We start from the raw sequence: 21297 nt of genomic DNA, 5'->3' as shown, positions 1-21297 counted from the left end.
GCTGAGTCGACCTAGGCCCAGCGCTAACCGCTACGCCACCGCTCCCCGCATTCTTTGACAATGACGTCAGCATTACACTAAAAAAACAACACGAAGATTCCCCGCATCGCCCTGAACACCTCCAACCCCCCCCCCACTCCTTCGGATTAATTTGCCCCTTAAACTGCAAAGGGTGCCGTCCATAAATGACGTCACGCGATTTTGGACGAGTTTTGACCCCCCCCCCCTTCGTCACACGGCGTCACAAAAAGTCAGACCCCCTCCCCCCTCAAATATGACGTCACAAAGCTCTGCCCCCCCTCCCCCCCCAAAAAAAAACATGCTTCAAATCGCTTTCAACTATTGTCATTGTAGTGCGTATTTAATGTGGCGCTGCACTCTGATGTTGTAGGAGGAAACATTTATTACAAAGTCTATTTAATTAAGTAGAACGTGTTGTCTGTAGTTATTTAAAGTTGCGCATCTTGATGTGACGTCACATTTCTCAAACCCCACCCCCTCTCGTCACACATCGTCACAAATGTCTGACCCCCCCCCCACCCCAGGTGCGTGACGTCATTTATGGACGGCCCCAAGCTAGTGATTTCCCCTCTCTCCCCCTTCAGAATCAGACTCTTTCATTATCATCATCACGTTTTAATTTTGCGTCCCGATTAGGGGGCCGTCCATAAATGACGTCACGCACCTATGGGAGGGGGGGGGGGTCAGACATTTGTGACGATGTGTGACGAGGGGGGGGGGGAGGGAGGGGGTCAAAAATCGTCCAAAATCGCGTGACGTCATTTATGGACGCCCCCCTTATCTGACGAGACAACGCGAGAACGATTTGCCAGCCCCTTGGCTTTCATAGCCGACGGTTAACAACCCGGGATCTTGTGTTCATTTATCGCGGAGAATCCGATAATCTGTGAAGCTCTTCATGTCCAGTTCACCAGCATTAAGTCAAGCGCTCCTGATGATGATGATCATCATCATTATCATTGCTACCGTCGCTACGATATCACAGTCCTACGGTACAGTGTGAAACAAAACAGCAACGCGACACCCTTGAACACGAAACATCAGAGGACACGCGGTCAGATCCGGACCAGCAATTGCCTCTCCACCACTTATCTCTTCTGTGATCTCAATCCCTTCAGCCTGGCTGTTGTGTGATGCGGGTGGTGGTCGCGGTGGTGGCGGTGGTGGTGGTGGTGGTGCTCAACCCTGCCAAGGTCAAACGGAACAAAACCAAGGTCAAACGGAACACCACCAAGGTCAAACAGAACACCGCCGAGGTCAAACAGAACACCGCCGAGGTCAAACGGAACACCGCCGAGGTCAAACGGAACAAAACCAAGGTCAAACGGAACACTGCCAAGGTCAAACGGAACCCCGCCGAGGTCAAACGGAACACCACCAAGGTGAAACGGAACACCACCAAGGTCAAACGAACACCGCCGAGGTGAAACGGAAGCCCGACAAGGTCAAACGGAACACCACCAAGGTCAAACGAACACCGCCGAGGTGAAACGGAAGCCCGCCAAGGTCAAACGGAACACCACCAAGGTCAAACGAACCCTGCCAAGGTCAAACGGAACACCACCGAGGTCAAAAGGAACACCGCCGAGGTCAAACGGAACACCACCGAGGTCAAACGGAACACCGCCGAGGTCAAACGGAACACCGCCGAGGTCAAACGGAACACCACCAAGGTGAAACGGAACACCACCGAGGTCAAACGGAACACCACCAAGGTGAAACGGAACACCACCAAGGTCAAACGAACACCGCCGAGGTGAAACGGAAGCCCGACAAGGTCAAACGGAACACCACCAAGGTCAAACGAACATCGCCGAGGTGAAACGGAAGCCCGCCAAGGTCAAACGGAACACCACCAAGGTCAATCGAACCCTGCCAAGGTCAAACGGAACACCACCGAGGTCAAAAGGAACACCGCCGAGGTCAAACGGAACACCACTGAGGTCAAACGGAACACCGCCGAGGTCAAACGGAACACCGCCGAGGTCAAACGGAACACCACCAAGGTGAAACGGAACACCACCGAGGTCAAACGGAACACCACCGAGGTCAAACGGAACACCGCCGAGGTCAAACGGAACACCGCCGAGGTCAAACGGATCACCACCGAGGTCAAACGGAACACCGCCGAGGTCAAACGGAACACCGCCGAGGTCAAACGGAACACCGCCAAGGTCAAACGAAACCCTGGCAAGGTCAAACGGAACACCGCCAAGGTCAAACGGAACACCACCAAGGTCAAATGGAACACCGCCAAGGTCAAACGGAACACCGCCAAGGTCAAACGGAACACCACCAAGGTCAAACGAACCCCAACAAGGTCAAATGGAACCCCCCCAAGGTCAAACGGAACAAAACCAAGGTCAAACGGAACCCCGCCAAGGTCAAACAGAACACCACCGAGGTCAAACGGAACACCGCCAAGGTCAAACGGAACCCCGCCAAGGTCAAACGGAACACCACCAAGGTGAAACTGAACACCACCAAGGTCAAACGGAACACCACCAAGGTCAACCAGAACACCACCGAGGTCAAATGGAACCCCGCCAAGGTCAAACAGAACACCACCAAGGTCAAACGGAACCCCGCCGAGGTCAAACGGAACACCGCCAAGGTCAAAAGGAACACCACCAAGGTCAAACGGAACCCCCCCAAGGTCAAACGGAACAAAACCAAGGTCAAACGGAACCCCGCCAAGGTCAAACAGAACACTACCGAGGTCAAACGGAACACCACCAAGGTCAAACGAACACCGCCAAGGTCAAACAGAACCCCGGCAAGGTCAAACAGAACACCGCCGAGGTCAAACGGAACCCCGCCAAGGTCAAACGGAACACCACCAAGGTCAAACAACACCGCCAAGGTCAAACGGAATACCGCCGAGGCCTCGCCAAGGTCAAACGAAACACCGCCAAGGTCAAACGCAACACCGCCAAGGTCAAACGGAACACCGCCAAGGTCAAACGCAACACCGCCAAGGTCAAACGGAACACCGCCAAGGTCAAACGGAACACCGCCAAGGTCAAACAGAACACCGCCATGGCCGATGTCAAGATCTCCCGGTCATCCGAGCAGCAGCAGCAGCAGAAGTAGCAGCGGTGGTGACGGCTTTTGGCTCCCCATCGGACAAAGACTGCGATTGGACCCCCCAGGTTTTAGATGGGGGGGGGGGGGGCTGCTACAGCGGGCCGTCTGGAACGCTCTCTTCCTGACGACATCAGGGAGCCACTGGGTGCTGTGCACTGTTACATCCACACTGAGCGTTCGTTTCTTTAGAAGAGAGAGTGTGTATGTGTGCGTGTGTGTGTATGTGTGTGGTCGTATAGCGAGTAGGGGGCCGTCCATAAATGACGTCACGCACCTGGGGGGGGGGAGGAGTCAGGCATTTGTGACGATGTGTGACGAGGGGGGGGGGGTTTGAGAAATGTGACGTCACATCATAATGGGCAACTTTAAATAAATATAGAATTGATATAACAACACTTCTACAAAATCAGAGTGCAGCGCCACATTAAATACGCACTACAATGACAATAGTTTAAAGCGATTTGAAGTATGTTTTATATTTTTTTTGGGGGGGGGGGCAGAGCTTGGTGACGTCATATTTTTTTTTGGGGGGGGGTCTGACTTTTTGTGACGCCGTGTGATGAAGGGGGGGGTCAAAAATCGTCCAAAATCGCGTGACGTCATTTATGGACGGTCCCAAGCGCGCTGCGCTACGAACCCGGCGACCCGAGTTCGATTCCCCCTCACGGTCAACACCACCGGTGACGATCATCTGAACCGGTCCCGGGCCTCCCCTAGGTCGACTCAGTCTCAAATGAGTACCTGGTGCGGTGTGTAGTAAACATCGCCACTGGGGGAGACAAAGGCGGTCGGGCGTGGTGCTGGCCACCCACCCCCTCGTGTGCCGTGCCGGCCTTTATAGGTTCTTCTCGCTAACAGCACTTGCCCCGACAGTCTGTGAAGGCTACACGGGGGAGGGGGATCTTTGTCTCTGTGTCCTGTTAGCTTGAATCTAAATCGTCTTATGGTTTCGATTTAAAGTTTTCGTGACTGCAGGGATTCATCTTCTTGGTTCTTTCCGTAAAGTCACGTAGAAGGAAAATAATAAAATAATACAAATAAAACATAATAATTCTCACGACGTTTCGGCAACAACGCAAGCAGCCGTCCTCAGGTGGAGAGCAGGTCTGTCGAGAAGACATTCAGACTCTACGTGACTCTGTCACGTGGGGCTTTGTAAGGGAGCCAAACCGTGTTGATCGTAGAAAAGACAGCGACGAATTGAACGCAACTCTTTAAAACAATAAAACAAAACCCACTGTTCTAAAGAAATCAGTTTCCAATCGTCTACCCCTCTGGTGTTTGGGGCGTTCTCTTTGCGCGGCCGAACTCCGGTGAGTTTCTTGCGCGGCGTTGCGTAACCGGCGCAAAGATAACAACACTACGTAACGCGATTTTTTAAAATCCTTTATATTAAGTTCGCTTGCTTGCTTAGGACCGTGCAAATCTTTCGGTCGTTTTTTAACCCACTTCCCGTGATCCAATCGAGCTGACATTTTTGCACACAGACTCGTTGTGCGTGACAATTAATGTTCGTGAAATTTTTTTTCAAAAATTTTACACTGTTTAGGAAAAACAAATTAAATATTTAATTACCAATTGCTTAATACTGGCAGACAATCATCTGACCCATAGGTGGCAGCCATCTCAAGCCAGAGGACGAGAAGACTCTAGCCGCCACGCATATAAAGGATTTATAGTGAAAAACTTTGTTTTTACGGGTTTACTTGTTTAAATCCTTTATATTAAGTTCGCTTGCTTGCTTAGGACCGTGCAAATCTTTCGGTCGTTTTTTAACCCACTTCCCGTGATCCAATCGAGCTGACATTTTGCACACAGACTCGTTGTGCGTGACAATTAATGTTCGTGAAAAATTTTTTCAAAAATTTTACACTTTTTAGGACAAAAATATTATATTTAATTACCAATTGCTTAATGGTGCAATGCAATCATCTGACACATAGGTGGCAGCCATCTCAAGCCAGAGGACGAGAGGACTCTAGCCGCCACGCATATAAATGATTTATAGTGAAAAACGTTGTTTTTACGGGTTATACTTGTTTGTTCCCTGGGTAGTAAGCGTTAATTGCTCATTTGCTTATGCCTCGAAAGTATAGAAAATGGGACTCATTTGAGCCTGAGTCTACCTACGCGTGGCCCAGGACCGGTTCACCGCTAACCCAAGTACCCCCCGCCCCGCCCTTCCCCAGGGAGTCTGCGATGGCACAACATCCTCTTGCTGTCAGGGAACATTTCAACACAGCCGTCAAGCACACATACCATAACACTCGGCCGTAATTAATATATTTAAACATGCTAAAAATGTCCCCCCCCGCAATATATTGTTATTAAAAAATCATTGCTATGCTGTGTAAATAAAAACAACAATTTGCTCAACCTTGGCCACGATATCTGGACTTGCATTTCATATAAATCAACGCGTACATTTCTGTTTATATGATTGTGGTTATGGTTGTACTTTATCAATCCCTAATCTCTGCCATCACATACAATGAAACAATAAATGGTAAAAAAGAAAGTTAAAACAGGGCAATGTAATACAAAACACTATTCTACATTATTGTAAAAAAATAAATAAAAAGCCCATCCCATGCGTTAGTGAATTTTTAAATATTTTATGCAGGAAATTCGTTTTCAAATTTTGATTTTTTTTTTCTGGGGGGACGGACGGACCCCCAGACCCCCTGGAAAATGTGGTACCCCCCCCAATGTTGACTCCATGGCTACGGCTTTGCCATGCCATGCACAACAACTTCCCGAGGCTGAATCGCTGTAGGGTTTGCTCGCAGTGACGAATTGAAGAGCCCATTCACAAATACGGAGTGGGGGGGTGGGTGGGGCAGGTTGTCATCGTCACAGGAGCGACTGACTCAACGCCACGCCACTCCGGACGCAAATAATCTCCGGCTCATCGGTTGCTATCAACATCAGCCGAACACTGATACCCGTAGGCACACGCAGAGACACATAGAGTCACACACAGAACCATAGACTCACATAGAGACCCATAGACTCACAAAGAGACCCATAGAGTCACACAGAGAACCATAGACTCACATAGAGACCCATAGACTCACAGAGACCCATAGAGTCACATACAGAACCATCGACTCACATAGAGACCCATAGACTCACAGAGACCCATAGAGTCACACAGAGAACCATAGACTCACATAGAGACCCATAGACTCACACGGAGATCTAGAGAGTCACACACAGAACCGTAGACTCACGCAGAGACCCATAGACTCACAACGAGACCCACAGAGTCACACAGAGACCCATAGAGTCACATACAGAACCATAGACTCACACTGATACCCATAGACTCGCATGGAGATCTATCGAGTCACACACAGAACCATAGACTCACATAAAGACACATAGAGTCACAAAGAGACCCATAGAGTCACACAGAGAACCATAGACTCACATAGAGACCCATAGACTCGAATGGAGATCTAGAGTCACACACAGAACCGTAGACTCACATAGAGACCCATAGACTCACAAAGAGACCCATAGAGTCACACAGAGAACCATAGACTCACATAGAGACCCAAAGACTCACGCAGATACCCATAGAGTCACACAGAGAACCATAGACTCACATGGAGATCTAGAGAGTCACACACAGAACCGTAGACTCACGCAGAGACACATAGAGTCACACAAAGAACCATAGACTCACACAGAGACCCATAGACTCACACAGAGAGACATAGATTCACAAAGAGACCCATAGACTCACACAGAGAGATAAAGACTCACATAGAGACCCATAGACTCACACAGAGAGACATAGACTCCCAAAGAGACCCATAGACTCACACAGAGAGATAAAGACTCACATAGAGACCCATAGACTCACACAGAGAGACATAGACTCACAAAGAGACCCATAGACTCAATACAGAGAGACATAGACTCACACAGAGACCCATAGACTCACACAGAGAGACATAGACTCACAAAGAGACCCATAGACTCACACAGAGAGACATAGACTCACATAGAGACCCATAGACTCACACAGAGAGACATAGACTCACGTAGAGACCAATAGACTCACAAAGAGACCCATAGACTCAATACAGAGAGACATAGACTCACACAGAGACCCATAGACTCACACAGAGAGACATAGACTCACAAAGAGACCCATAGACTCAATACAGAGAGACATAGACTCACACAGAGACCCATAGACTCAATACAGAGAGACATATACTCACACAGAGACCTAAAGACTCGCATGGAGAGACATAGACTCACATAGAGACCCATAGACTCACACAGAGACTCATAGACTCACATAGAGACCCATAGACTCGCATGGAGATCTAGAGAGTCACAGAGACCCATAGACTCACACAGAGAGACATAGACTCCCACAGAGACCCATAGACTCACACAGAGAGACATAGACTCACACAGAGACCCATAGACTCACACAGAGACCCATAGACTCACACAGAGACCCATATAGTCACACAGAAAACCATAGACTCACAAAGAGACCCATAGACTCACACAGAGAGACATAGACTCACGTAGAGACCAATAGACTCACAAAGAGACCCATAGACTCACATAGAGACCCATAGACTCGCATGGAGATCTAGAGAGTCACACAGAGACCCATAGACTCACACAGAGAGACATAGACTCCCACAGAGACCCATAGACTCACACAGAGAGACATAGACTCACACAGAGACCCATAGACTCACACAGAGACCCATAGACTCACACAGAGACCCATAGACTCACATAGAGACCCATAGACTCACACAGAGACCCATAGACTCACACAGAGACCCATAGACTCACATAGAGACCCATAGACTCGCAATACAGCTGCTAAGATAAATAAAATAGTTTAGTTTAGTTCATGAAAAGAGCTACTTAGATCAGTGGGCCCTAACCGGTAAAAGAAAAAAAAGTAAATAAAATTTTAAAATTACGACGTTTCGATCACAACACACGATCGCTTGTGTTGTGATTTTATTTACTTTTATTTTCTTTAATATGTTTCTATCTACGCGAATTTACCGAAAGAACCAAGAAGATGAATCCCTGCAGTCACGAAAGAAGCTTTAAATCGAAACAATAAAAAAAGAGTTGAATATTTTGAGCATCATAAATCACGCGGTGAAGCGATGACGTCTCCGACAGCCAATCAGATCATTCCCCGTCGTTGCATCACGATGGGGGGGGGGGGGGTGCGAGGGTGGGGGTGATGAGAGTGTGGGGGGTCAGAGGGTGGGGGCTGTGATGAGAGGAGGGTGAGAGGGTGGGGGTGATGAGAGGGTGAGGGGGGTGAGAGTGTGGGGAGGGGGGTGAGAGGGTGGGGGCTGTGATGAGAGGGGGGTGAAGAGGGTGGGTGGGGGGTGGGTGGGTGAAGAGGGTGGATGGGTGGGGGTGAGCAAAGAGGGTGGGGGGGGTGAGCAAAGAGGGTGGGGGGGGGGATAGGTGAAGAGGGTGGGGGGGGGGGTGAAGAGGGTGGGGAGGATAGGTGAAGAGGGTGGGGGGAATAGGTGAAGAGGGTGGGGGGGGGGCAAAGAGGGTGGGGGAGGATAGGTGAAGAGGGTGGGGGTGGGTGAAGAGGGTGGGGGGGGGCAAAGAGGGTGGGGGGATAGGTGAAGAGGGTGGGGGGGGGGCAAAGAGGGTGGGGGGGGGGATAGGTGAAGAGGGTGGGGGGGGGCAAAGAGGGTGGGGGGGATAGGTGAAAAGGGTGGGGGGGGGGCAAAGAGGGTGGGGGGAGATAGGTGAAGAGGGTGGGGGGGGCAAAGAGGGTGGGGGGGGAATAGGTGAAGAGGGTGGGGGGGGGGCAAAGAGGGTGGGGGGATAGGTGAAAAGGGTGGGGGGGGGCAAAGAGGGTGGGGGGAGATAGGTGAAGAGGGTGGGGGGAGTGGGCAAAGAGGGTGGGGGGGGGATAGGTGAAGAGGGTGGGGGGGGGATAGGTGAAGAGGGTGGGTGGGGGGGGGGCAAAGAGGGTGGGGGGGGGGATAGGTGAAGAGGGTGGGGGGGGTGGGCAAAGAGGGTGGGGGGGGGATAGGTGAAGAGGGTGGGGGGGGGGTGGGCAAAGAGGGTGGGGGGGGGATAGGTGAAGAGGGTGGGGGGGGGATAGGTGAAGAGGGTGGGTGGGGGGGGGGCAAAGAGGGTGGGGGGGGGATAGGTGAAGAAGGTGGGTGGGGGGGGGGCAAAGAGGGTGGGGGGGGGATAGGTGAAGAGGGTGGGGGGGGGTGGGCAAAGAGGGTGGGGGGGGGATAGGTGAAGAGGGTGGGGGGGGTGAGCAAAGAGGGTGGGGGGGGGGATAGGTGAAGAGGGTGGGGGGGGGGGTGAAGAGGGTGGGGAGGATAGGTGAAGAGGGTGGGGGGAATAGGTGAAGAGGGTGGGGGGGGGCAAAGAGGGTGGGGGAGGATAGGTGAAGAGGGTGGGGGGGGGCAAAGAGGGTGGGGGGGGGGATAGGTGAAGAGGGTGGGGGGGGGCAAAGAGGGTGGGGGGGATAGGTGAAAAGGGTGGGGGGGGGGCAAAGAGGGTGGGGGGAGATAGGTGAAGAGGGTGGGGGGGGCAAAGAGGGTGGGGGGGGAATAGGTGAAGAGGGTGGGGGGGGGGCAAAGAGGGTGGGGGGGATAGGTGAAAAGGGTGGGGGGGGCAAAGAGGGTGGGGGGAGATAGGTGAAGAGGGTGGGGGGAGTGGGCAAAGAGGGTGGGGGGGGGGATAGGTGAAGAGGGTGGGGGGGGGATAGGTGAAGAGGGTGGGTGGGGGGGGGGGCAAAGAGGGTGGGGGGGGGGATAGGTGAAGAGGGTGGGGGGGGGGTGGGCAAAGAGGGTGGGGGGGGGGGGCAAAGAGGGTGGGGTGGGCAAAGAGGGTGGGGGGGGCATAGGTGAAGAGGGTGGATGGGTGGATAGGTGAGCGAAGAGAGGGTGGGGGGTAAAGAGTGTGGGGTTGGTGGTGGGTGGGTGGGGGGTGAAGAGGGTGGGGGGAGATAGGTGAAGAGGGTGGGGGGAGTGGGCAAAGAGGGTGGGGGGGGGATAGGTGAAGAGGGTGGGGGGGGGATAGGTGAAGAGGGTGGGTGGGGGGGGGGGCAAAGAGGGTGGGGGGGGGATAGGTGAAGAGGGTGGGGGGGGGTGGGCAAAGAGGGTGGGGGGGGGGCAAAGAGGGTGGGGTGGGCAAAGAGGGTGGGGGGGGGCATAGGTGAAGAGGGTGGATGGGTGGATAGGTGAGCGAAGAGAGGGTGGGGGGTAAAGAGTGTGGGGTTGGTGGTGGGTGGGTTGGTGGTGGGTGGGTGGGTGGGGGGTGAAGAGGGTGGGGCGGGCGAAGGGGGTGGGGGGTGAAGGGGGCGAGGGGGGAGGGTGGGGGGCGAGTGACGTCACGCGGCAGTGACTTATCAAAGTGTGGGCGACCTTTATAGAGGAGGAGGAGGTGGTGGTGGTTGTTGTTGCTGCTGCTGTAACTTGGCGCTTCCCGGACAGATGCACGCAGCGACGATGACGATGACCACCGTGCACATGGCAGCCCTCGTCAGGGCGGCCTTCATCGCCTTCGGAGGCGTACTCTTCACGGCGCTGTGGTTCATGCATCTCGTCTCCATAGGGTACCTGTAAGTAGTACGGCGTGCTTGACGACTCAGTGTGGCGGTGGTTGGTGGTTGGTGGTGGTGGTGGTAGTTGTGGTGGTGGTGGTAGTTGTGGTGGTGGTGGTGGTGTTGTTGGTGGTGGTGGTGGTGGTTGGTGATGGTGGTTGGTGGTTGGTGGTGGTGGTGGTAGTTGTGGTGGTGGTGGTGGTAGTTGTGGTGGTGGTGGTGTTGTTGGTGGTGTTGTTGGTGGTGGTGGTGGTGTTGTTGGTGGTGGTGATGGTGGTGATGGTGGTGTTGTTGGTGGTGGTGTTGTTGGTGGTGTTGTTGGTGGTGGTGATGGTGGTGGTGATGGTGGTGGTGTTGTTGGTGGTGGTGGTGATGGTGGTGGTGATGGTGGTGGTGTTGTTGGTGGTGGTGGTGTTGTTGTTGGTGGTGGTGGTGTTGGTGGTGGTGTTGTTGGTGGTGGTGTTGTTGGTGGTGTTGTTGGTGGTGGTGTTGTTGGTGGTGGTGTTGGTGTTGTTGGTGGTGATGGTGGTGGTGGTGGTGATGGTGGTGATGGTGATAGTGGTGGTGTTGTTGGTGGTGTTGTTGGTGGTGGTGGTGTTGTTGGTGGTGGTGTTGTTGGTGGTGGTTGTGGTGTTGTTGGTTGTGGTGTTGGTGGTGGTGATAGTGGTGGTGGTGATGGTGGTGGTGGTGGTGATGGTGGTTGTGGTGTTTTAAACTCGCTGCAAGGAGAGGAAGTGGAGACGACTTCCTAGAGCTCGCGGAGAAACGCCGCGAGAGTGGGGGGGGGTAGCAACAGCGGGCGACCATTAGCTGTGTCTGTGTGTGTCTCTGTGTGTGTGTCTCTCTGTGTCTCTCGGTGTGTGTGTGTCTCTGTGTGTCTGTGTGTCTGTGTGTGTGTCTCTGTGTGTCTGTGTGTGTGTCTCTCTGTGTCTCTGTGTGTGTGTGTCTCTGTGTGTCTCTGTGTGTGTCTGTGTGTGTCTCTCTGTGTGTGTCTCTGCGTGTCTCTCTGTGTGTGTCTGTGTCTCTGTGTCTCTGCGTGTCTCTCTGTGTGTGTGTCTCTCTGTGTGTGTGTCTCTGCGTGTCTCTCTGCGTGTATCTCTGCGTGTGTCTCTGTGTGTGTCTCTGTGTGTGTGTCTGCGTGTCTCTGTGTGTGTGTCTGCGTGTCTCGGTGTGTGTGTCTGTGTGTGTGTGTCTCTGTGTGTCTGCGTGTCTCTGTGTCTCTCTCTGTGTCTCTCTGTGTGTGTCTCTGTGTGTGTCTCTCTGTGTGTCTCTGTGTGTCTGCGTGTCTCTCTGCGTGTCTCTGCGTGTCTCTGTGTGTGTGTCTGTGTGTCTCTGTGCGTGTCTCTGTGCGTGTCTCTCTGTGTGTCTCTCTGCGTGTGTCTCTGTGTGTCTCTCTGCGTGTCTCTCTGCGTGTCTCTCTGCGTGTCTCTGCGTGTCTCTGTGTGTGTGTGTCTCTGTGTGTCTCTGTGCGTGTCTCTCTGTGTGTCTCTCTGTGCGTGTCTCTCTGTGTGTCTCTCTGCGTGTGTCTCTGTGTGTCTCTCTGCGTGTCTCTGTGTGTCTGTGTGTGTGTGTGTCTCTGTGTGTCTCTGTGTGTGTCTCTGTGTGTCTCTGTGCGTGTCTCTGTGTGTGTCTCTCTGCGTGTGTCTCTGTGTGTGTCTCTCTGCGTGTGTCTCTGTGTGTCTCTCTGCGTGTCTGCGTGTCTCTGTGTGTCTGCGTGTCTCTCTGTTTGTCTCTGTGTGTCTCTGTGTGTCTCTCTGTGTGTCTCTCTGTTTGTCTCTGTGCGTGTCTCTGTGTGTGTCTCTCTGTGTGTCTCTCTGTCTCTGTGTGTGTCTCTCTGTGTGTCTCTCTGCGTGTCTCTGTCTCTGTGCGTGTCTCTGTGTCTATGTGTGCGTGTCTCTCTGTGTGTCTCTGTGTGTGTCTCTCTGTGTGTCAGCGTGGCGGCGAGCGGTGGCGTGGTGCTTGGCGCTCTGCGCGTGGGCCACCCCTATGTCGACTCGGCCTTAAAACGGCCACGATTACTGCACAATGGGTCCACCTCGCACACGAGCCTTGTGCAAGGTGTTTGCTGAGAGACACAATAAGCATTTGTTGAGAGATAATATAAGTTCACGCGTACGGTTGCCATTGCGAAGTGGACCACCACCCCCCCCACTCCCCGTTGATGTTTCGTGAACGGCGTTGATCATCCGTCCACATCATCGCCTTCGAGATGGTGAACACGTTGAGAATGATAATTTTTATACTGGTAGGAACGAAGTGAACCAGCCTACAATAGATTATATCGTCCGTCCGTCCGATGTCCGATTAGGTGTAGCAAGATCGCCCCCTACTGCAAACACTTGGCAGGACCCTACAAAAACCTTTAGACTCAGTGAGGCTTTCCTGGCTAAACAAGTGTAACATTCCCTTATAATTCCCTGAGATAGTTTTTAATTAAAACATTTAAATTCAAAATTCACTCACAGCGGCCTAAAGCCTACAGCTAGGCCTAAAGCCTAGAACTAGGCCTCAAACTCTCCCTTCGTATCGTACCCCCGCGTGTGTGAAAGGGAGTTAATGTTTCACAATGTTACATTCCCTGATGTTTTTAAATAGAAACATTTAAATTTTAAGCTTTTACATGAATAATTAAAACATTTAAATTAAAAAGTAACTCACAGCGGCCTAAAGCCTACAGCTAGGCCTAAAGCCTAGAACTAGGCCTCAAACTCTCCCTTCGTATCGTACCCCCGCGTGTGTGAAAGGGAGTTAATGTTTCACAATGTTACATTCCCTGATGTTTTTAAATAGAAACATTTAAATTTTAAGCTTTTACATGAATAATTGAAACATTTAAATTAAAAAGTAACTCACAGCGGCCTAAAGCCTACAGCTAGGCCTAAAGCCTAGAACTAGGCCTCAAACTCTCCCTTCGTATCGTACCCCCGCCATTTCATTTTATTATAGCCATTCATTTGTTCGTTCCTACCAGCCCACCCCGCAGGGACCTGTTTCGAGAAAAATCCGATGAACTATGAAGCTCACCCTCCCACCCCTCCCCTCCTCCACACAGTTCCTGGTATTCCCGTACAGGGAAATTGAGTTTGCAGGGCCGCACGGCGTACAGCCGATCCAATGCGGTGTTTCTTTCTCCCTTGTGATGGGAACTTTGTCGGATGAACGTTGAGATGTGTAAGAGGCCACGGGGGGTGACCAGCAAAGATCTGAATTGGTCTGTAATAATTTCAAATTAAAGCTTCTTTCGTGACTGCAGGGATTCATCTTCTTGGTTCTTTCGGTAAAGTCACGTAGAAGGGAAATAATAAAATAATAAAAATTTAACATAATAATTCAATTCTCACGACGTTTCGGCCACAACGCAAGCAGCCGTCCTCAGGTGGAGAACAGGTCTGTCGAGAAGACAGTGTCTGAATGACACAGACCTGTTCTCCACCTGAGGACGGCTGCTTGCGTTGTGGCCGAAACGTCGTGACAATTATTTTATTATGTTTTATTTTTATTATCTGTCGAGAAGACAGTCTGAATGACAGACCTGTTCTCCACCTGAGGGCGAAACGTCGTGAGAATTGTATTTTATTATGTTTGATTTTTATTATTTTATTATGTCCCTTCTACGTGACTTTACCGAAAGAACCAAGAAGATGGTCTGTAATAAGTTAGAGGCACTGTGAAGGGGTTGACATAGATGCAACCGGTCCTTTAGGTCGACTCAGCCTTAAATGAGTCTTGCCCGGTGCCTGTGCGTGAAACATCGTCGCGAAGAGACGCTTTCACGAGAAGTCGTTGAAGGCTACAATGAGGATCTTTCTAATTCTGGGCATCTCCTAGGGGCCTAGTGGCTGCCAATGCTTTCATGGCTTTATTTTGGTGATTTCGAAAAGTTTTTTGGTTTGACCATGTTTGTTTGTTGTAGTACAGAGTTAGACTGATGGCCTTAATCTAAGTTGTCTTGTGGTTGTTGTTATTGTTTGACTTGCATCCCACTGGGATTTTTGCACACAGCGTTGGTGTGAAACGGTGCTTTTTCTGCAAGGTTTTGCCGTCTTTTCTTGGATTTTCTGTTTGCGCTCAGTCACATAGTCACTTGAAGATGTTTCATGTTTTTGTTTTTTTGTTTGTTGCGGTTGCACCCGATTCAAGAGCCGAATGGCTCACAGGGCTACACCGAATCAATGAACTTTGAACTTGAGCGAGACAAAGACGGCCGGCCTTCACGGGTGCTGCTCCTTCACAGCACTTGCCCCAACAGTTCGTGAAGGCTATACGGGGGGTCTTTGCTTTTGGTGCCAAGCGGGAGTTTCGCTGGTGTACAACTCTTTGGGGAAGTCGGTGGCGACCGGACAACCTCATCATGAGGCAGAGGTCGCAACCGGATACCCGTACCCTACCCGATACCCGTACCCTACGCGATACCCGGCTACCCGTACCCGGCCGGGTACGGGTACCCGTTTGCGACCCTGGTGCGGCCGGGTACGGGTATCGGGTAGACCGTGTGAGTCACTGGTGAGTCACCGTTTGTCACTCATTTCCCAACGTCTTGTCTCTTCTCACAATTCAAGTTCCTAGAATCAACCCACCCGCGCCTGCAACATGGCTTCATCCCAAAGAGGTCGCAATCAGGTACCCGTACCCGGCCGGGTACGTGTAGGGTACGGGTACGGCCGGGTACGGGTACGGGTACCTGTTTGCGACCCTGGTGCGGCCGGGTACGGGTACGGGTAAGGAATCAAAACCCGTTTGCGACCTCTGCTTAAGAGCACCCAGCAAATCGCTGGCTCGGGCGGCGGCCCGTGTACTCGTGGAAATGTGATCCTCCTCTTAAGCTTTGAATTGTCGCCTAGCGACCGGTGATCCCTTCTGTTTGGACTGTGGCGGTTGCCAGGGGAGACTGTGGCGGTCGGTGGTGGTGGTGGGGGGGCAGCAGGTGACGATGGCCGCCGTTCACCTGATACCTCCCGGGGAGCTTCGCGATCGCCCGGCCTCGGCTTTTCGCGCCAATCTCGGTGACCCCTTTCCTTCCCCACCCGTCCCGCGACCCCCGGCTGTGTGCGGTGCGAACGACGAAGTTTCACCATAGACCATTGCCGTACGTCATCGTCATCGTCAGCCGGTGATTGTTACCACCAATGCCGCCGCAGCCACAATCATCGTCGTTAATGTCGTCGTCGTTGCCCGTCGCATCTGAAAGCGACGATCCTGAAAACGTGGAGGGGAAAGACCGGAGGACCCGGAGAAAAATCCACACGGCCACGAGGAGAGAGAGAGAGAGAGACACGCAAACTCCGTGTACCAGGCGAGGTAGTTGACGACTTTCTGGGTCTCGCCATCAGAGTCGGGGCCTTCCAAAGAAATTCCAAATATTCAGCAGCAGCAGCAGGCGTCAGGATCGGTATCGAACCCACAACCTCCTGTGTTCTAGATTTGAAGCTTTCGTGACTGCAAGGATTCATACTCTTTGGTTTTTTCGGTAAAGTCACGTCGGTAAAAAATTAAAATAAAATAAATGAAAACAACTAAATTAAATCACGACGTTTCGGGCGCAAGACAAGCGGAGCGAAAGCGCATTTCTTGGACGCACTTAAGCGGTTGAACCTCCTGTAGACCGGGCGAGGTAGTCAACGTCTCAAAAAGTTACAGCGACAAACGATACACAAAGAGATGGGAATGCAAAGCACAGGAAAGGTGAGAATGTATCTAAAAACAAAAAAAATAAACAAAGCATAGATAAATACAAATTGCATAAGTGTGTACGTACATTCCTGCAGATTTTTAGAACACTAAATGCCAGCCTGGGCAATGCAGCAAAACAACAACAGCAACAACAGCAACTGTGCCAGACCACACCAAGACAACGCCACGAAGCAGGTCCCTCCAATAAAATGGCACGTTAATATTTCGATTTAAAGCTTTCGTGACTGCAGGGATTCATCTTGTTGGTTCTTTCGGTAAAGTCACGTAGAATGGAAAATAATAAAATAATAAAAATAAAACATAATACAATACAATTCTCATGACGTTTCGGCCACAACGCAAGCAGCCGTCTTCAGGTGGAGAACAGGTCTGTCGAGAAGGCAGAGTCTGACAGACCTGTTCTCCACCTGAAGACGGCTGCTTGCGTATGTGGCCGAAACGTCGTGAGAATTATTTTATTATGTTTTATTTTTATTATTTTATTATTTTCCTTCTACATGACTTTACCGAAAAAACCAAGAAGACGTTAATATTTGGCGAGTCTCAGAGTTACAAATCTCATTTGCCAATGTGGCTTTGCCGTGTCCAGCACCGCCAATCGTTTCGCTGCAGGATGTCCATTGCGACGTGGGGCGTTGTTGGTGGCACGGTTCGTCTGCTGGTGCTAGTGGGGGTAAAAAACACAAAACACAAACCACACAAACTCCCTAGAAAACGAGACTCCCTGAACCCGCGTATGGGCCGGCGTCGGCACGGCCTGCGTTCTCGGCTCGGGCGTGCCGCTGGAAGAGCGGCTTCGCCAAGACGCACCTCCCGACTTGCCGCGTGCAGTGTGTGAAAGAGAAGTTCAGCGAACGTGACACACACGGTGACCCCGGTGACCCCGGTGTGTCACGCTCACGGTTCGCAGTGGCGAATGGCAGAGGTCGCAAACGGGTTTTGATTCTTTACCCGTACCCGTACCCGGCCGCACAAGGGTCGCAAATGGGTACCCGTACCCGTACCCGGCCGGGTACAGGTAGCCGTATCCTACCCGTACCCGTACCCTACCTGAAATGAGTGACAAACGGTGACTCACCAGTGACTCACGGTCTACCCGTACCCGTACCCGGCCGCACCAGGGTCGCAAACGGGTACCCGTACCCGGCCGGGTACGGGTACGGCCGTCTGGAACGCTCTCCCGCTCCGATGTTGGGAAGCCACCGGAGCTTTGTGCTTTTAAATCATCGTCTAAATTAAAAACTCGCTCCTTTCGAACCGCTTCTTGGGTTTAGTTTCTTGTCCTTGCGCCGCGCCTCCGAGTAGCACGGTTGGCTTCGTACGGTGCGAAATAAGTTCGGCGTACGTGCGTGCGCTCAATGTAGGGCAGCGCTTTCCGACCCGCTCTGCCATGTGGGAGCGGCGGTTGTCGCGTGATGTTTTTTCGCGTTGTCCGTTCCCGCGCCTCCTCTCGTGAGCGTGGCTGTCAACGTCTGGTGGCGAAGGAGGTTAGGCGCGCGTGCGCACGCAGAATGTGGATGGACTCGAGCCTCGGACGACTCTTGAGAAGGGGGAGAAAGATTTGGCCACCGCGCAGGATAAGAGAGGGTTTGTTGACGAGGAAAGATGGGGCCGGAGGAAGAGCCATAGGCGCGGGCGACCAGGCGGAATTGGAAAGTGGCCTTCCAGAGAGCGAGGGCAAGCGGAGGAGAAGCGGCCTGCTGATGAGACGCTGAAATGTCGAAGCCGGTCCTACGTCTCCCCACGACAACGGATGGAGGGTGACATCTAGTAGTGATGTGTGGACAAGGAGGCTATGGCAGTGGTTCTTTCTTCACCTCGGGGGGGTGGTGGGGGGGTGCGAGACACGGCCAGATTTCACTTCTTTCAAAGGTTAATCGCCGAAAACACAAATCGAGTGAGTGACGACGACCGCTTTGTTTTCGTCAAACCCTCCGCACTCGTTAACTTTGCGAACAAAAAAAACAATGTTTAACGGCCGAGAGAGCGAGGCTGCGGTAAAGGTTAAGCAACTACTGGGCCTAGAGAGAGAGGGTTAAACATTACCCGGAGGGAGGTCTCGTTAACGAGACAGACAATTTCGTTATTCGGTTTCTAGCCGTCGCCTTCGCTGCCAAGCTTCAGCGGGCTCCAGTGGCGCCTGAGGGCTTAATGAATGCAAGGTTTTAATGCCTTGGCCTGCGGAGCGTGGAGAATAACGCGGCATTACGCAAGCGTGAATGCGCTCACTCCCCCCCCCCCCCTCCTTTTCGGCGGCGGATGAAATTGAGCCACAAGGAGCGTGGCTCGGGCAGCCTCTTGCCATGGGAGCAGAGGTCGCAACCGGGTACCCGATACCCGTACCCTACCCGATACTCGGCTACCCGTACCCGTTTGCGACCCTGGTGCGGCCGGGTACGGGTAGGCGTGAGTCACTGGTGAGTAACCGTTTGTCACTCATTTCCCAACGTCTTGTCTCTTCTCACAATTCAAGTTCCTAGAATCAACCCACCCGCGCCTGCAACATGGCTTCATCCCAGAGGTCACAATCAGGTACCCGATACCCGTACCCTACCCGTACCCGGCCGGGTACGGGTAGGATACGGGTAGGGTACGGGTACGGGTACCCGTTTGCGACCCTGGTGCGGCCGGGTACGGGTACGGGTAGGGAATCAAATCCCGTTTGCGACCTCTGCATGGGCGCGTGGAATTTCTGACCCCCCCCGTTTGGTTCGCAGCCACGAGAGCGATGGGGAGAACGACGGCACGTGGAGCAATGAACACTTTTTTTTCAAACGACTTTTTTTCCTGTCGTGTAAAGCCTGGCGAACGCAAATGATGGCTCAACGAAGAATTATAGCAGTGGCCAAATACTGTAAACGGCGTGACGTTGGTTGCAAATAAAATAAAATGAAGTAAAATAGTTCGATTTATCTTGTTGGTTCTTTCGGTAAAGTCGCGTAGAAGGGAAATGATAAAATAATAAAAAATAAAACATTATAAAATACAATTCTCACGACGTTACGGCCACAACGCAAGCAGCCGTCCTCAGGTGAAGAACAGGTCTGTCGGAAAGACAGCGTCTGAATGTCTTTCCGACAGACCTGTTCTCCACCTGAGGACGGCTGCTTGCGTTGTGGCCGAAACGTCGTGAGAATTGTATTTTATTACGTTTTATATTTCTTATTTTATTATTTCCCTTCTACGCGACTTTTCCGAAAGACCCAAGAAGATGAATCCCTGCAGTCACGAAAGCTTTAAATCGAAATGTAGTTCGATTTAGTCCACGGGTATTCATGCATCCCGATGCATTCAGAGTATTTGGCTGCTGTGATTTTCCCCCCTCCTCCTCTGATCTCTGCACCTGATGGGTTAACGGTGATGAAGTCATCCGGCTCGATTTAAAACCAGAAGCAAGTGGATTGCTTCACTATTCTGCCAAATCGCCGCGATGATGCTGGTTGTAATTATCAGCGAAACGTCATGGGACTCAAATTGTAAATGTTGTGGATTTACTCTCCAACATACGGGTGGGCTGAAGAAGTACACTACACTATACACTACACTATACACTACACTATACACTACACTATACACTACACTCTACACTACACTATACACTACACACTACACTATACACTACTATACACTACACTGTACACTAACTACACTATGCACTACACTATGCACTACACTATACACTACACTATACACTAACTACACTATACACTACACTATACACTACACTATGCACTACACTATGCACTACACTATGCACTAACTACACTATACACTACACTATACACTAACTACACTATACACTACACTATGCACTACACTATGCACTACACTATGCACTACACTATACACTACACTATACACTAACTACACTATACACTACACTATACACTAACTACACTATACACTACACTATACACTAACTACACTATACACTACACTATACACTACACTATATACTAACTACACTATGCACTACACTATACACTACACTATATACTAACTACACTATGCACTACACTAAACACTACACTAAACACTACACTACACACTACTATACACTACACTATGCACTACACTATGCACTACACTATACACTACACTATACACTACACTATATACTAACTACACTAAACACTACACTACACACTACACTACACACTACTATACACTACACTATGCACTACACTATGCACTACACTATACACTACACTATACACTACACTATACACTATACTATACACTACACTACACACTACACTAGTAAACACTACACTAGTAAACACTACACTATACACTAACTACACTATGCAATACACTATACACTACACTACACACTACACTATACACTACACTCTACACTACACTATATACTACACTATACACTACACCACTACACACTACACTCTACACTACACTACACACTACACTACACTACTATACACTACACTATATACTACACTATACACGACACTAAACACTACACTACACTACTATACACTACACTACTATACACTACACTACTATACACTACACTATACACTACACTATACACTACACTAAACACTACACTACTATACACTACACTACACTACTAAACACTACACTACTATACACTACACTACTATACACTACACTATACACTACACTACACTACTACACACTACACTACTAAACACTACACTACTAAACACTACACTACTAAACACTACACTACTAAACACTACACCACTAAACACTACTAAACACTACACTAGTAACTAATTGTCGCGTTGTTTACGCGACGAAGCTTCCTGGCCGTGCCGGCTGGTTGGAGGGTTTCGACACATTTATACTCGCGCGATCTTCGGCGTTCATTCGGTTTCATCTTCATCTTTTTCCTTTTTGCCGCCGGTTAAAACCCGCCGCGC

The 21297-nt window shown here is 51.0% G+C and overlaps 1 protein-coding gene across 1 annotated transcript in view; it reads left to right on the top strand.

Annotated features, from left to right (window-relative positions):
• Window positions 1–10526: 10526 nt before the first annotated feature.
• Window positions 10527–21297, top strand: part of LOC144952870 (ceramide glucosyltransferase-like) — a 47569-nt gene continuing 36798 nt past the window's right edge. The window contains exon 1 of the mRNA XM_078883343.1: window positions 10527–10717. Coding sequence (XP_078739469.1) covers window positions 10590–10717 — 128 coding nt within the window. The 5' untranslated portion in view covers window positions 10527–10589. The remainder of the gene's footprint in view (window positions 10718–21297) is intronic.

This window comes from Lampetra fluviatilis, chromosome 3, assembly GCF_964198595.1.
Source record: "Lampetra fluviatilis chromosome 3, kcLamFluv1.1, whole genome shotgun sequence".
NCBI lineage: Eukaryota > Metazoa > Chordata > Hyperoartia > Petromyzontiformes > Petromyzontidae > Lampetra > Lampetra fluviatilis.
Note: the sequence above shows the minus strand (reverse complement) of the source record. Positions and strands in the feature narration are given on the sequence as shown.